General features: G+C 31.7%; 1 protein-coding gene across 3 annotated transcripts in view; it reads left to right on the top strand.

The window, feature by feature from the left end:
* The window catches only part of LOC135128126 (uncharacterized protein), a 513,893-nt gene that overhangs the window by 212,292 nt on the left and 283,312 nt on the right, over window positions 1-18,289 (top strand). For all 3 annotated transcript variants that reach the window (XM_064054997.1, XM_064054998.1, XM_064055000.1), the window contains one exon: window positions 6,524-6,651. In XM_064054997.1, the coding sequence (XP_063911067.1) occupies window positions 6,524-6,651 (128 nt within the window). The remainder of the gene's footprint in view (window positions 1-6,523; window positions 6,652-18,289) is intronic.

The following is an 18,289-nucleotide window of genomic DNA, read 5'->3' on the forward strand; positions in this document are numbered from 1 at the left end:
TAACTACGTGTCTCGTATAAAACAAATTAATAGAGCAGCTAGAGTGATTAAAGGTGCGTTTTTTTTCATTTTGACCAGGTCACATACTACACGCTTTGAGGATACTAATACGTAATCATGTTTGTATGAATCTTTATCAATAGCTCGGACTGCTTCGGTTATGACTTAAATGAAACTAGTGACTACTTGCGGAGTAGTTAAAAAACAAAGTACTAGTCTTCACAGTTGCTAAGGTAATGTAAAAACTAGGTTCGTTGCAGCAAATTTTTCCCTTATATCAGTATATTTCTTCTTATGTACGTTTCCTTTGAGAATTCACATACACGAGCACATCATAACTGAATTTTATGGGTTTTATTCTGAGCTTTAAACTTGATTAAGTTCATCAGGTAGCCTACGAACTGCGAAATTATACAATACTTGCATATCGCTTTTTGAATTTGGAATATTGAACGAACTTCATGACCTAAGTAAAGTGTTAGGTCTGCGGTGAACATATTATAAATGACATCTAATAGTTGACAAATGGCTCCAGCTGTGTTAGGAAGAACGCGAAAACGTAGATATAATAAGTGGTCATCATTGACGTCCGACATTTTCATGTGTCAACCACAAATTCCAGTAGATACATTTTATTCAGAATTTACAAACTCTGCTTCGCGTTGCTCAGATAAATATGCTCTAGGTAACAAAGATATCGACTAAATCGAGGAGTTTATTATAGGGAAATCTCTCAAGTAATTTTTATAAATAAACTTGTCGCATTTTAAGAAAACTCCGTAGAAGTCCGTAGTTCAAAGGTGAATTAAGTTTCATTTTATGTTTTAAAAACATAATTTCTGAAGCACAAATATGTGTCTTTCTATTTTATAACTTTCCTCCACCTTGCCACTAGAGATTTAATTTATAGCAAAGCAGTTCAAACTAGTTCTCCGGTTTTTGCAGAAATGCCGTTGGTGGTTTGGGTACAAATTAAATTATGTAAAGAACTTTAAAACGTTCAGAGACTCTCTCGTATGCGTTGACGCGGTGATATAAAATAGATTATGGTGAATGTAAACAGTGGCATTAGTGAAATTCTCGGCTCACATACATCTTCAGATGATTTATATGTAGACTGTACCGTGAATTTATATTAATATTCAAACCACGGAGCACTTTGGATAAAATGCTATGCTAATGTTGAGAATACATCCAGCGGCCGCGTCTCTGATACAGAAATGGGACTCCTGAAAATATAGTTTAATCTGAACGCACAAGAGATTTAAGGCGGTGGCAAATTTACTGTAATAATATCTAACCGGATAAGAAATCTTCTCTTTCGGACCAAAACTATCACATAAGGGGAGGATCTGTTGCTGCACTTTCAGTTTTATGTTTATCCTAATAAGTGATTTAAATAATCAATGTAAGCAAAATTATGGTTTATGTTATTAAGGCACGCTATACGTATAAAATTAAGAAGATATAGACAATAAAACGTATTTTACTGCAGCTATATTTTTGGTGTAATAAATGCAGATCGCCTACTAGATAGTAAAATATAATGGCCCGTTACAAAGCTTTTCGTATTCTTCAAATATATTATACCGTTTAGCTCTAACAATAAGAAGTCTTGATGTTGGCCAAAAAATTGTCAAAAATTATTAAAATTATACCTGCTTTTTGTCATGTGTTTAACCTAAAAATATATATTTTGTCTGTAGAAATTAAATACGTAAGTTATAACCTTTAAACGAACTTTTTGCAAGCACGTTATTCTAGCCAATATAATGTGATGTTGAGAAAGAACGTTAGTTTCCCTGCATGCAAACAAGTTTAACTCTTTCTGAAATTCAATATTAATTTCATAGGCAAACTTCCATGGTTTCCGGCTATTACACCAGTTATCTAAATTATGCATTATATTTGGGGTGAATGTAAGATTGACTAATTTCCGCATTCAGAATTACCACTCGTATCAAAATATAGATTTTCGTTGCACGTAAAATCTCCTCATAGCCTAATTTCACCGCTATATTCCGGAAGCTTGAAAACTGCTTCGCCAACATTCAGATATGCAAAGAATGAAACGCATTTTTTAATTATGAATTTTTTGCATTCTGTAAGAAATTACATCTGACGTGATTTTTATAAAAGAAATTCCTACGTTGCTAACTACTGTTAACCAGGTATCACATTTTGTTTAATTTATTTTTAACATTTAGTAGTTACAATAAACCAGTACAAAGGAGACACCTTTTTTGTAAGATAAGTTAAAAATAAAACCTTGATCTTTGGAGAGTTGTTTTTTAATATTTTTTCAATCATTTTTATCCTTTTCCTATCTACAGTATTTTGTAGATTATTTGGAAAACTGAATTTCATGTTACATGTAAGTAGTGTTCTGAATAGGAGTAACGTGTGGTTGATGTAATAGGACAAAAAATCTACACTATGGTAATGCATCGACTAAAAAGGACCAAATACTGTGCATAACAGGATTTTGTTTTTGTGTCATGTTATGAAATTTAATTTGTTTTTACGAAGGAAACATGGAATAAACTCTTTATTTTGATAAAAAATAAATCATAATCATAAGGCAAAAATTACCCAATGTCGTTTTATCGAGGTATACTCATGAATCACAATTTCTTCTGGAATAAACTGGGCTCAGAATGCCACTTGAACTTTTCATTAATGTTTTATAAAATGTACATGCTTCAGGCGATAGTACTTTGTGCATTTTCTACGCTACGTATTTTATGCTCGCAGGAAATTTCGTCTCAGTCGTTTCACAAAAAGTTATGAATATCTAGCATTACTAACATTTTATAACAGAAATAGTCACAATTTTTGAATACTTACTTTTTCAGTCACTATACCGGCTGTCCCAATAATACCAGTAATACCTCAGTTATCTGAATAGATGGAACTCTGAAACTTAGAATGGTTAATTATCAGAAATAATTCTATAAAGTGAATATACGAGTAGCATTATGTGGTCTTTAGACGTAAATAAGTTATTAGAAATATTGTGTATATGGTAAAACGCTAACCAAAATTTGTCTGATTATCGTCACAGATTCAGATTTCTGGAAAGAAAAAATCAAAATTGAGTAACAACATTTTACAATTAATTTAACTTTGAAACTGTTAAACTGAATGCCCTGAAATGTTGCAAACGTTGTAAGGTCATCGTAAACATTATAAATAGTTAAACATTAAAAGTGAATCCGTTTATATCGCCCATAAAATTGAAGACGTCGCGTCGTCGCAAAATTTTAGCGAATTAATTCTATCTAAAATATGCAAATAGGCATTTTGTTTCCATCTTGTGGTTTATAAATACATTTATAGTTTTTGTAATTATTTATACCGGGTGTCTTAAAAAAATTAATGAATAAGCCAGTTTATTTTAGTGACCAAAATAAATCGACTCACCCCATTTTCCTAAAAATTGTATAACTTTACATAGATCAATTTTTTTTAATAGAACCTAAACCTGCTCGCTACGCTCGCACTCTAGACGTTCTTTTTTTTTTACGTTTAGTCGCAAAAGTATGCAAAAAACACACCCAACGAGCACTTTCGGGTTTCCAGCATCTCCCCAACAATTGTTTTAAAGATTTTCTAAAAAATAAATACATTTTTTTTTAATAATTTAGTTTCACAGGGACAGCAGTGAATTATTTTTAATAACATCTGCACATGCTCGCTGCTCTCACATTCTAAGTGTTCTTTTCGCAGTTTAGTCTTATAGGGTGATTAAGAAAGAATCTGGGTGAAGCTGTTTAGTTTGTTAATAATAATAATTAATAAACCTCTAGACTTATTACCTTAAAAAAAGAAACCTTTAAAATACGAGCGCAGCGAGTACGTTCAGTTTGCTGGGGTTTTTTCAACTTTAGTATTCATACAAACATTTTCAAGATTCCCTTTTTTTAGACACTAATAAATTCTCTCATTAATAATAATAATTTGGCTTCCCAGGGACACCGACGAATAATTTTAAATAACGAAAATATGCTCGCTGCACGCGTTTTCCGAATGGTCTTTTTAAATTAATTTAGTGTCCTAAAAAGACTTACGAATGGACGATCATCAGGGCTAGTTAGTTTTTATTACAATATTCCTAGAAATGTTTCTGTGAAGTTAAATTACTTTGAAAAAAATTGTATCCAAAATGCGAGCATAGCGAACACGTTTGGGATTTTTCAGTACCAGAGACACAGTGATCACGATCATTACACTCACATTTTTAAATAACAACAATTTTTTTCTTAAAAATTTAGTTTCTCAGGGACACCAACAAATAATTTTTTAAATTACACCTGAACATGCTCGCTGCGCTCGCATTTTAAAACTCTTTGTTTTCAGCTTTATTCTCAGAGAAGTGTGCAGGAAAGAATCTCAACGAAATTGTTTCGGTTATATCGCAAAAATAAATCTCTAGATTAAAAAAAAAACATATCTCCCAACATTTTTAGGATTCACCTTTTTTAGACAATAAAAAATTTTCTTATTAATAATTTAGCTTCTAAGGACACTGATGAGTGATTTTTGATAACACCTAAACGTGTTATATACATATATAAATTGTTTAAAAAAAATTAATGAATCAGTTAACTGGACTGATAAATTTATGAGAAAAACTATCACCAAAGAAATCTGACTTGACCGAATCTGACCTAATCCGCCATGACATGACAAGCCTCAGATCGCCGCTCAGAGTGTGAGGGAAGTAGTAAATAGAATGAGGTATGATTTTTATGTGGGTAAAAGAAAATGCTTTATATTTTTTCAGTAGCAGAAAAATACTTGATATACCAGTTTGTTTTATTGCCTGAGTTAAAAATCCGTGACCTTGCAAACGCTATTGTTTTTAGCTAGGGTAAAGCTAGCACACTGCAAATATGACCTATATTTTTTTAAATTTTGATTTGATTTTGATAGATATTTTAGTAGTCCTTTATTTTACTCAACTTAAGGCCACAAAGTTTTAACTGGGACACTTGTATATTTTTAAATGACGGCATTAGGGTTACTTGTTGCATTGTTATTTTATTTATTTTTTTTAATTTTGATAATACCCTAACATTAGTTTAAATAAAAATAAAACAAAATAAATACTATAATATCAAAGTGGTTACAATTTCCAGAGTTTACGTCAATGGTGGACCGTCTTTTTGCATATATGAAGGACCTCAACACAAATTTTTCTATTATTTTCGAAAAAGTCTGTTCAATTTCTGAGAAATTGTGAGTATAGAATAATAAGCAACATTATTCACATAAAAATTAATAATTTTCCTTTCCGAAATTAAAAAAAAATCTTTAGTAAAAATATACCCTACTTGTTGTAATTTAAGCTAATTTTAAACCAAAATTTAGAACGGTTTCAGATAATGTATTTTAAGGTTACTGGTAAATGGTGAAACGTTATACAGAATTTATCTTCTCATCCCTTTTAAAAAATTGATTACACCATCTTAAAATTTTGTACGGTAAAATTCGTTTAAAATGAGCAGAATCTCTTACCTCGGGTTTGGTAATCGAAAGTGGCCATTTAATTTTCATGTGCTTGGGGCGCGTCAAAGATGAGGGACGTTCTATTTGAAAATTTTAAATCATTATCGGTTAATCACAGAAAAGCAAGAAACACAATTAGCGTATTTTATTTGTTGCAAGACTAAAGATTAAATTTACTAGCACCAGATCTACCTAAAATTTATTAGTTGGTAGTGCTACATTTATACTCCGCAGCTCACACAACGAATGCTTTTTTTTGTTTAGCTGATATATAGCAGTTCATGCTAGTCTCCCTGTTATAAAAAATTCATGTTTTATTAGGCTGGGACAATTACCTGTTTTTGTTAAAAAGTCATGTTACTAATGTGCCACCAAATTACTAACATAGACCACGGAAATGTGGTGAAAATCATTATTATTTTACAGTTGACCTGATTCACAAATAGCATTCCAGGGATTCAATTATTTAAGGGTATATTCAATTCAAGCCATTAATTTCAATAAATATTTCACATTTCCTCATCGGGCATATAATTTCTAATTCCATCATTCCGAGATTAACACGCAAATATTTGTGGACGTCTTTCAGGTGGAAATCTTGATTTAGGGATATTAGTATGCACGATGCAGATAAATTTTAGATTACACTCGAACGTAAAGACAACACGCGATTTCAGTGATTGCGCGTTATTATTCAAGCTCTATGCGCATAGTTTTCCTGATTACGAATTTACTTATTAATGTTGTATTCTTATTTTTCATAACGCTGTAGTCTGCTGCGCTAATTAACTTCCTGAAATGATGCACGGGCATTCGTAAGTCAGGGCTGTTGCCTGTCGTAAATTAAATATGTGTTAATAAGGGTGGAACCGGGGCTCAAATGTGGCGTCAGCTAAATCTCCTGTCATTTGTATGCAGAAGCCTTCTGCAGCAGCATAGTGAGAGTGTAGTTGTTGTATGTTACTCCATTGTTGTTGTTTCGCATATTTTAACCGTCTTGGGTTTATTGCAGGAGCGGGTGGCGTACAAAGGTTCGAGCAACAACCCTCATACACCGAAGTCAATCCTGGTCAGGACGCTCTTCTTGTATGCAAAGTGTTCAACAAACGCGGATCGTGTTCCTGGCAGAAAGATAACAAGGTAAACAATTTCGATTTTAAATTAAACTTAATTAGAATCGACCAGCATGGAAGTTTGGACGAGTTTTTCTGCTAACGCGAACACCTCATCTTTTTGATTAAAAAAACTGATTAGAAGGAAAGCCGTCTTCACATTTTCATTAAAACTAAAATCTCTGTACTCGCTGCCACTTCAGTGCCTGAGATTAATTACGTAATTGCTCCGTAAAACTGTGTGTTTTTATTACAGAGTTAAATATCTTTGCTGAACTTAAATATGACTATTTTTAATTTAAAAATTAATCCACCGCGAACGCTGAGTTGATTCAGTGCGAATCAATATTTGAAGCTTTCATTTAATAAAAATAAAACCAATGTAACCAAAGTTGAAGATTAAGAAGGAAAGGGTAGAATTTTTATTTCAGTTTGTAAATAAAACGATAAAAGTTTCAGTAATGAAGAAGAGAAAGAAAATATTTTGTTGACATTGTCAAAATCAGTGGTGGTTCGTGAGTGCACTACATAGTCAAGTGAAAATTCTAAGCGTATCTGTATGTCAAATCACTTCCTCAATTAATCAAAAGCTTACTTAAACACCTAAAGTGGATATGTACATTTTATGTGCCATACGATCGAGGAAAAAGTTGTCTAGCAACCTTTGAAATTGAATGTGTGAATCAGTTTAACATTAACGGTCAAATAATAGCAAATAAAGTTTCAAATAATTGCTGAACCAACATCATTATTTTAAAAATAAATTTCAGGGCTTACTAGACGATTTTTTTGCGATAGTACAACAATATATGTAAAACCATAGTTGGTAATCAATATTATTAATCTAAAGTTTCTTGACAAAGACTAACGTTCTTTATTTCGAATTGGGTTGTCATTTATTTAACTAACCATTGTTATCAGCTTAACAATCATCAAGAAACATTATTATTACATTAATTAATTAAACATTCAGAACTTTATTGAACATGTGTATAATATATAACACTTAGAAATTAAGACACAAACGGAAACGCGAGACCTACGTTTTCATACTTTAGGGTCATGAAAAGTCATGAAAGTAACCATTCGTCGGATAGAGGGTAACCTTCAAATCGTTTCTAAATTTCTTTGATTTTTCAGGAAATTAATTAATTTTAATATTAAAAAAAATATGTTTTTAATTATTTAATTAGCAATCGTTATTTTATTAAAGAACCATTCACTATTGACACACATGTTGTACAAATGACCAAAAAGAGGAAGACATATAAACCCAAAATTAAATTTAATTTAACAAAATAACAGAAACAGACCAAGCATGATATTTTCTTAATTAAAACAATAAAGGAGGGCGTTGTTGTAAACAGCGTTTTCCATCATTTGATTAAAAGTTTTCACGCGAAAATAATGCCGTTAACTCTTACAGACGTCTCACAAATTGTCGCTCTATTTCTGTTATTTTGTTAAATTAAATTTAATTCTGCGTTTATATGTCTTCTTTTTTGCTAATTTATACATCATGTGTCAACAGTGAATAGTTCTTTAATAAAATAACGATCACAAGTTTGGTTTGGGAAATTTTTCAGGGTCGCCGATTTTTTTTGCCGGTCAGTGTATAATCTTTACATCTAATGTGTGTAGAATGAACGCCGCTGTATATATGTGAATTTAAAGGAAAAACGAGTCCCTTTTTATACCGTACAGTTAGCCACTTGAAAGTTAATCGCACCGACGCGAGGGTCATATGCATCACTGGCGGTTTGCCGCCTTACTCACAAGAGTCGGTTTTCTGATCGACACCATTGTTGCAATGGATATGAACAATGCAAAAAAATAAAACAAATCCAGATTTTTCGAAAAATTACAACTTTTGAAGTAAATATAATATCTCAACAAAATTTTGTGACGACATCATTAATATTTTGCAAGGACACGTACATCTATCAATTTGGATAGGTGGAGTGTAATACTAATGACATTGTATTCCCAAATTTTTAGAAAAATGGGATGAAATAATCTTACAATAATTTGACTCATTAATTAATTTTTGAGTTACCCTGTATACGTGATTCTAAAATTATGAGTGCGTTGATAAACCGCAAGTATAGAATCATCAAAATATTTTGCATATTTCAAAAAAATTTATTCCGCAAAATTTTGAAATGACGTCATCAATTTTTTCGGAGGAGATAAACTAATATATTTTGATTAACAATAATTTACCATGATGAATATAACCTTAAAACGTTTACAGTTTTCAGAGTATTCCGTTTTACAGTTTCAAAGTTAAATTGCAAAATATTGCTATACAGTTTTGAAATTTTTCCACAAATCTGGACGTCTAGCGTGCAAACGCTATACATAAAAAAAGATTGTAAATCATCCCATTGTGGTTGGGGATAATTAGTCAAATTTTAGTTAGCGTTTTACGATCTACATGATATTCGTAATATACTTACATACAAAATTTGACAACAATCAGTCCAGTAGTTTCGGAGATTATCGGTCTAATAAAAATCTGGACAGACGACAGACAGACAGACAAACAAACGGAAACAAGAGACCGATATCTTCGTATTCTAGGGTTCGCGATATGTCGAGAAAACATAAAAGTAAGGAGTCGACCGATCAACTCGATTACAATACTTCATTAGCTTACACTAGGGAAGTGAAAAATATAAACTGGTTAGATTGTCTTTAACGACAAACAAAAATCATCAAATCAATGGACAACAGTGCTGTTCATATATCTTATTAAAAGCTTCATTTTCCACTGATTAGACGCTAATATTGTTAATTATGACAAATATACATAATGTGAAATTACTTAGTAAGCGCTTATGTAATAGGTGGATCGAAATATTCTTAGCTAGTCTTCTAAATAAATTATATAGTGTGACACAAACATGTTTAAACAGCAGTACAAGCGTGGAGGCTTTTATTGAACTTAACAAACTGAGCATGATTTTAATAGGTCTTTGCAGCAGCTATCTGTAACACCTTACAAATGCTACCGCATTACGTGCCGTAAAAATTCAGAGCAAAGTGTTGTAAAGCTCTGCAATAGGGATTTTCAGAGCAGCTGCATTTGCAGAGTAATTAGTGTTATTACGTTTAGAAACAAAAGCGCAAAACATGCTAACAAATTTGAATAATTGAACGGTAAACTGTTTGAGATTCCAGTCACTATAGTTGTTGTTTAACATTTCTGTACGTCATAAAAACAGCATATTTTTCAAACCGGGAAGGGACGCAAGATACTTTTGACAAATACCCATTATTCTCTGGAGTCAGATTCTATTATTAATTAAGTGGTTATCACGTACTGGACTCGACTAAACTGCAACACAAAACAGTGGAAATAAAGAAGTTTTTATTTGCACTGTAACTATCGTGGTAATTACCACCTAGCGTTTCTACTAAACTTGTGTTCGCTCTAGCTTCTTTAATGTGCATCCTGAGAAATACAAATTTATATACACTTTACGAGATTTGTTACTAATGTAAAGTTAAAATAAAAATGCAGTGACTGGTATTTCTAAATTCAAATCAGTGATAAAATTAATTAATGAAAAAAACTTTAAATTATATCATTTTAGTTGCATCTTTTAAATATATTTAAAGCACTTAACTAACGGGATAAAATGTCCTTCAGCACTAGGTCATAGCGTAGCAATCTGAAGCTCAAGTGTTTATTTATGTTTATACATCGAAATAATGTCACGTAGAATTTAGTTTGATTTGGATGAGTTTGTCTTCTTAAAACAGAGAACTAAAATTATTAATTAAACCATAATCGAACAAAATGTTCTGAATATTATAATTTTTATTTTATCAGTATTATATAAAGACGTGCATATTCTCACATTTTCGAGACAATGGGGTGATTCGTTCTTAATTTGACCAATACAAAATTTGTTATCATGTCATAAACATAGATAATACACAATGCCAGAGAAAAAGAGAAAAAAAAAGGTTAAAAATGAAAGACTAAGCTTTCAATCGAACGCGCCGGTCCACATTCCTCAACCTTAACCACTAAACTACGACAGAGATGCCTTACGCTCATGGTAAACTACTATCATACCTTGCCTTATGTTTTTTAAAAAATTTTGGACGGTTAGGGACAAACTCAAAGCGGATTCGTACAACACACATATAGGAATATATTGTTCTATAACATTGAAATCAAATAAACCTACAATTCTTTGAAATGACATCATCAAATTGTTGGTGGAGATGATTAGCAAAATTTTGGTTAGCATTTAACCATCTGCATGATATTTCTAATATACATGCAAAATTTGATAACAATCGCTCCAGCAGTTTCGGAGGTTACGTGTCTAATACAAATGAAAACAGACACCAGACAGATAGACAGACGGAAACGGGGGACTACTCTTTTCGTTATAAAACGTCGAGAAAATATAAAAGTGGGCATTCGTCTAGATTACTATACTACCTTAGCTTACGCTCGGGAAGTAATAATTGCATTAAGTGGTTTGAAAATTTTATTGCTGATTTTCTACGAAGTTACACAATTATTATAACAATAAGTTGATAACATCTTAATTGTTTAGTTGAAACTGATATTTAATAAGTATTAAAATTTCCGTAATAGCTTGCAAAAATACAAAGGCCAGTCATGCACTTTTATTTTTCCAACAGCTTTGACGATCAATACCTGTAGTGCCACAAGAGAACTTAAATATTGTTTGGCTGTAAATAAATGGTTTGTTTAACGATGAAATGATGTTCTTAATTAGGTAAATATGTATTATACATTATTTAAAATAAATTAGAAAATTCCAAAATAATTAAATATATATAAAGTAACAAGTTCATAGTTCATCATCATTGTCGTCCCATTTTTCTTTCGGTTGTAGTATCGATTGCTTTTTCCGCTATTACATTTGTTTATTTGCTAAACGTTTGAAGTTGTCCATATATCTGTCTTTTTGACCCAAAGAAGGCAAAAATTTGGAATATTCGTTCAATATCAGCAATCAAAGCTTTTAATTTCATTCAACAATAGCGATAAGTTGGAACTGCCTGAAAAATACGAACAATGTAATGGTGAGAAACCTCATAGCATGTCATTGTGCACGCAATCCCTCGGCTTAATTTAATCGAAATTTTCACTTTCATCTTATCTATTGTAAATATAATTAATTTTTAATAATGTTTTGTTAGAAGTAGTAAAACGAAGTGTCAAGATTAGAGATCAGAGTCCATAATTGATACAAAATGAATGACCTGTCGATATGTCTACGGAAATACGACGATTTGAATGCGTTTGAAGAAAATAAATGTTATTCTGAAAGTCTAGGTAACTATATTATTTGAGGTTTACCGGTAAAGAAGCTACGTTTTTTTTTTTGTTAACATCGATAACATACCTAAAACACGGTCCTTGCGTAGAGAAAATGTTTAACTCATAAGAGTATTTTAAAGCCACAATAAATCTTCCAAAATAGCATCCATTATGTTTGATGACTATAATCCGCTTAAATTTTGTATGGTGAATTTTTGTGCGGCATCATAAAGTATCTACTACCTACTTTGTCGACAGGCCAAGAACTGATGCATGAATAATGTGGAACAATGCAATTCATATGCTGATTATGTTGACAAAGCGGAAAAGTTGCGTCGTAATATTTTATTACAGCATCGATTAGAAATAAGAAATAAACATGAAAACAAAATAAGAATATATTTCTGGCCTTGTCACTTTTGCATCCGACCACCTAACTTAATTTAAAACTTGGGTCATCGATTTATTCAAGTCACTTAGTTGTCGACAGGCTTTGGATACAGAAAACCAAACAAATGATCTACCCGCTTGATAAAATTTATTGCGTACACAATACACAATATTATACGGACCGTTGAACACAAATTAAGGAAAAGATCTTGACATGAGCTCACTTAGAAAATTATTCAAGTAAAGGAGAGTGGAAAAACAACAATAGCCCTTAATAGAGCACATCGCCTTAAACCCAAAGCCAACAACATATGATCATTGAAGCGGTCGGACAATATCTGATATGGGAAGGGAAGTTTCAGTCTCCGTGGGTCTTTTTTGACGAGTGTACATTTTTCCCGTCAATTTCGCTGATAGTCTCGTGAAACCTGATCGTAAAAATTGCGATCGGGGAATGGAAAAATTTTAGTTTGCAGTCAGCGCGGGTTTTGCGTCCGCACCGTTTTACTTTTTTGCTTTACTAACTAAATTTAAAAAATCCCGAGTTATTTACACAGAACATCTGCCGACGTTACAACATAATATAGTGCTAATATTTTTTTGAAACTTGGATAATTGGCAATATGGCTACACCAACAACCATGAAATAAATTAACAAGAAAGTGACATTTAAGAAAATGTATTTAAATAGAATTCAGTCTACAATCGTTTGAAATAACTATAAATTTTTGGTTCGTTTGGGTATTATGAAATTTACGCCGATATGATATTAAACATAAAATTGATGTTGTTCTCAGAATTTCAGAAAAATTATCTAAGCATTGTTTACAAAAAATATAAAATATACAAGTTATTATGCAAAAGTTTCTATATTATGTGTCATATACTTACAATAATTCTTAAAAAATTGGTCGAAGTTTTAATAGAACTTCCTTCGCGCCTAAAGTAAAAGTCCAACAAATCCCTCTATAAAATAAAAACCACTAGCATAAATCACACCCCCGCAGCCACTGCGCCATAAGGGCCGAATTCCAAGGGGATACAGCAGAAGTACGAATAATGCAAAATACAGGGTGAGTCACTAATAAGCGCGCGATCCTCGATATCTCATTAATTACTAGAAATAGACGAACAAGTCAAATTAATTATACAGAGTGTTGTTCTTAAGGCGTAACACACAATTAACTTAGGCTTTTTTTTTAACGAAACAGCCTATATACCTATGCGTATTATGATTTACCTCTTAGGTTTTGCAACCATAGCTTACTTTTGAAATTCCGACGCAACGTTGCCAGGTTATTCCAATTTTTTTGAATTTTTTCTGCATTGGAAGGGTTCACAAAACAATCGCAATAGGGTTATTTTAAAGTCTGCCGCATAATATTTTACAGGTTTGTTGTGGTATCAACTAAAAAAATTTTAATACACAGACTGTTTATAAAAAAAAAACTAGAATTTTACGATTTTCCAATATCGTTATTTCAGTTTTGTCGAATGGAACACCATGTATTTTATTATTACATCTTGTTCTATTTTTTTGTGCGCATTCTTCTAATATGTTAAGGTGTCTGTTAAAAAAAGTAAAAAAATCGCAGTAACTATGAACTTTAAATATAGAAAATTCTCAACAAAAAAATACAACAAAATGCAGTAATAATATATTTTTTCCAATTTCTACTAATAAAATGCTGATTTTGTATGTTAAATCTTGCTATTAAAACAATCGTTTAATCGTAAAATGAATAAAATGTTTATAGCAACACTTTATTCACACTGTCATTGACAACACGAATAAAGTAAAAAAACTAAAAATTCGCACTACCACTGAAATTTTCGTTGCTAAGAAAAGACTGATATTGGCAAATGACATATCCTCTAAGAAAATTATTCAAGGTATCATGTTATTTGGCAATATCAGCCTTATCTTGCCCAGCACTAACACCGCCCGCCCACCCTTTATTTTTTGTTTCTACCCTCTAAGAAAATGACGGGTAGAAGGTATGTCATTATTACTGAATATTGTTACTAGCCTTATGAATCAACGTGTTTGCTTTATTTTTAGTTCCCTTTTTAATTACTTCATTGGATCATTCGAGCAAAAAAATCATTGAGACACTTTTCCGGTCAAAATGACACTGTTAGTAGAGAAATGTCCAATAAAAAATTCTAACCATTAGAGTACTTTTGTGGACTAGTTTTTTTTTTCACAAAGTGTTTAGTATAACTATAATAAAAAATATGCATAAAATTTTGTTAAGAAAAGAGGACGCTCACCATAACCATTATATCGAATTTAATCTTAGAGTGATGTTATAATGACTTTTTTGTATGTACTGAGTCCTTTGTGGTACAATTTTAACGATTCCCTTCCCTTGCACTAACCGCACTTACAGAAATCTAAATGAACTTATCTACCTCAGAAATAGTAGTTGCTAAGATAAGACTGATTTTGACAAATGAGATACCCTCTAAGAAAAGAGAGGGTGGGTGGGCGGTAGTGGTAGCTGCCATGATAAGACTGATTTTGGCAAATGAGACACCTTCTAAGAGAAGCTACTAGCCCCGCCCACCCAGCCTCTCTTTTCTTAGATAGTATGACACTTGCCAGTATCACTTTTATCTTAGAAGATACTAGCCGCTCCCACCCACCCTCTCTTCTCTTAGAAGGTATGTGATTTGCCAAAGTCAGTTTTATCTTGCCAGATACTAGCCCCGCCCACCCACCCTCTCTTCTCTTCGAAGGTATGTGATTTGCCAAAATCAGAAAAGAGAGGGTGGGTGGGCGGGGGTAGTAGCTGTTAAGATAAAACTGATTTTGACAAATGAGATAGAACACCCAAGTCCCACAAAATTGTTTTAAATAATCTACAAAAAAATATCCCTCAAATGCTCCCAAAATAATACACCATGGATACACAAGAGTCTCCCGAATTAAAAAAAAACACAAGACTTTTTCAAATTCGCAAAAAATAAAAGACTAAAAGCTCAAAAGATTTTTTTCAAGTTCATCGAGCAACAAAACACGAGGCCGAAAATTAACTGCGAACATTTTAAACGTAGGGTTTTGAAAACTTTGAAAAAAACTGAAATATCGATATTTGAAGATTGTTATAATTAAAACATTTTTTAAACACTGTAAACGAAAATTTAATCTCACTTAAACCACAACAAAGCGCGTACCTTTCTTTATATCATCACAAAATATTATAATCCTACTGTGATTTTTTTACGAACCGTATCATTGCTACAAAATTTCAAGAAAACTGAAATTAAGTGACAACGTCGCATCGAAATTTCAAAATAAGAGATTGTAGAGCCTTAAGAAGAAGTTATTAATATGTGAAGGTAAAAGATATATAGGGTGTTTCATTAAAAAAAAACTAAGTTGTGTGCTAGGCCCGAAAACAGTTCTGCATAGTTACAGATAAATGTGGAAAATAGTCCTTAAAGAACTGTACAACTTTAATTTTTGACTTTTTTTACTTCCCGAGTGTAAGCTAAGAAATTATGTAATCGATAGTAAATATTTTAAGTTTATCCTACTCATGGCAAATCGTTAAGCAAAATTTATTCGTCTATCCCCTCCCAAAAAATTGATGACGTTATCTTAAAATTTTGCCGAATAAATCCCCTCTGAAATATGCCACATATCATGACTGTATACTTGTAGTTTATCAACGCACTCATAGTTTTTAGAATTCCTTGTGCAGGGTGACTAAAAAAATCAGTGAAAACGTCAATATATTTTATTGATTAAATCAGGAACTCCACGATCAATTCCTTTGAAATCTTACAGACGTTTTAAACTTATCTTAAGTATGATAAATTTTTAATCAAAATGTATCTCTTTATTCTCCTCAAAAAATGTATGACGTCATCTGAAAATTTTGCCGAATAGATTCTATCCAAAATGTGCAAAATATGATCTGTTCATACTTGTAATTTATCATTGCATTCATATTTTTTAGATTTGTTTATACACGGTGACTGAAAAAAATTAATGAATCAGTCAATTTATTTTGTTCTTGTACTATCTTGCTATTATCAAGGTATACTTTTTCGACAAAAAAACGAGTATGATGACTGATGAGTCTATACTTGTGATTTATCATTGCACTAAAAGTTTTTAAATTTCTTATACAGGCTGACTCATAAAAATTAATGAATGTGTCAATTTATTGTATTGATTAAATCGGGAACGGCTCACTCCATTTTTCCTAAAATTTGGGAATACAATACTGTTATCATTACCATTACGTTGCACTTATCCAAAGTGATATATATGTCTTTGCAAAAATATTGATGACGTCATCGCAAAATTTTGTTAAAGGAAAACTGATTTGTGATGTACGCGCAGCATCCTTCCTTACATTTACTTTAACGTAACAAAAATATCTTTATTTAAACTTATAAGAGTTGTCATAAAAAAATTAAATTCGCATTGTCAACTTTTATAATTTTTCAAAAAAGCTACATTTGTTTTATTGTACTTCAGGGGCGAAAGAAGTTCTGTCGAAATAATTTTCGACCAATTTGTTCCATTTTTTTTTTAATTAATGAGATATCGAGGAAAGCGCGCTTAATTATTCACCTGTATTTTGAAAGCACATAACCAACAGGAAAAATTGCCCCTCAGGAATAATAACCACTTCAAGTGTTTATATTTATACATCAGAAGAATGTCACAGAGGAGTAAAATTATTAATTACTAGATAAACACGTACGTATTCTCACATTCATCGAGAAAATGGAGCGACCTGTTCTTAATTTGAACAATCAAAATTAGAGAGTGATTCATTTTATTAAATTTATTTTATTTATTAATAATATAAATATTAATAATAAATATTTTATTGATTTCATCGGGAAAAATCCAGTTACAGAAACCAAATAAATTTAAAATATAATACAAAAAGAAATACAAAATTTAAGCCTAATACATAATCAAAATATATAAAGTACTCCTACATAAAAGAAATTAAGTATTATTTCCAACAGATATAATTATCCAATGTCTGTAGTTTGACTGTATTAGTATAAATATATGTGAAAAGCACTAAGGGTAATACACACTCTTAAGTGGTGTAATGTTTTAAAAGGATAATTTTTATAAAATTGAAGTTATTAAAGAAGACATCAGAGTTATTCCCTACAGCATTGTAATAATTAGCAATATTAGTAACCTTGATATTTCCGGATTTTAACTTGTTAAATATAGAGTACAAACAAAGGAACGATAATTATAATGTGTCTACACTAAAGAGAAGTGAGATTAAATCTATTTAGTAATAACTAATAATCTAATGAAAAACAAAAAATATGCAGATAGGTAGTTTCAACCGGTCGACCTTGCAACTGTAAAGCAGAAACTTTATCACTGAGCCACGCCAGCTACAACACGATTGCGTAGTATGTTCGTAAAGAACAAGACGGATTAAAGAATAAGCAAATATAGTAATAATAAACAAAATCAAGATAGATTCGTAAAGCACAAGTACAGGATGATATTATTTCATACAATTTCGGTAATGTTAATTATGCAATATAATGAACGAGTGTTATCAAATTTTTGGTGGAGATGATTATCCAAATTTAAGTTAGCGTTTTACCATCTACACGTTATTCCTTACACACATATAAAATTTTACCACAATCAGTTCGGTAGTTTCGGAGATTATCTGTCTAGCAAAGGTCCGAACAGACGGCAGACAGACAGACAGACAGGTGGACAAACAGATAGATAGACAGACTGACGGGCAGACTGTCAGACATACGAAAACGGGAGACCTATTTCTTCGTACTCTAGGAGTCATGAAAGCTCGAGGAAACATAAGAGTATGAAGTCGGCCTGTGAACTCGATTACCATACTCCCTCACCTTACGCTTGGGACGTAAAAATAAAACAAAAACAGAAATGAACGATCTGTTCAAGCTTATTACAGAATTTATTTATTACTACTAA

This window comes from Zophobas morio, unplaced genomic scaffold (genome assembly GCF_036711695.1).
Source record: "Zophobas morio isolate AGI-343-1 ecotype UQ-CSIRO unplaced genomic scaffold, CSIRO_AGI_Zmor_V1 ptg000012l, whole genome shotgun sequence".
NCBI classification, from domain to species: Eukaryota; Metazoa; Arthropoda; class Insecta; order Coleoptera; family Tenebrionidae; genus Zophobas; species Zophobas morio.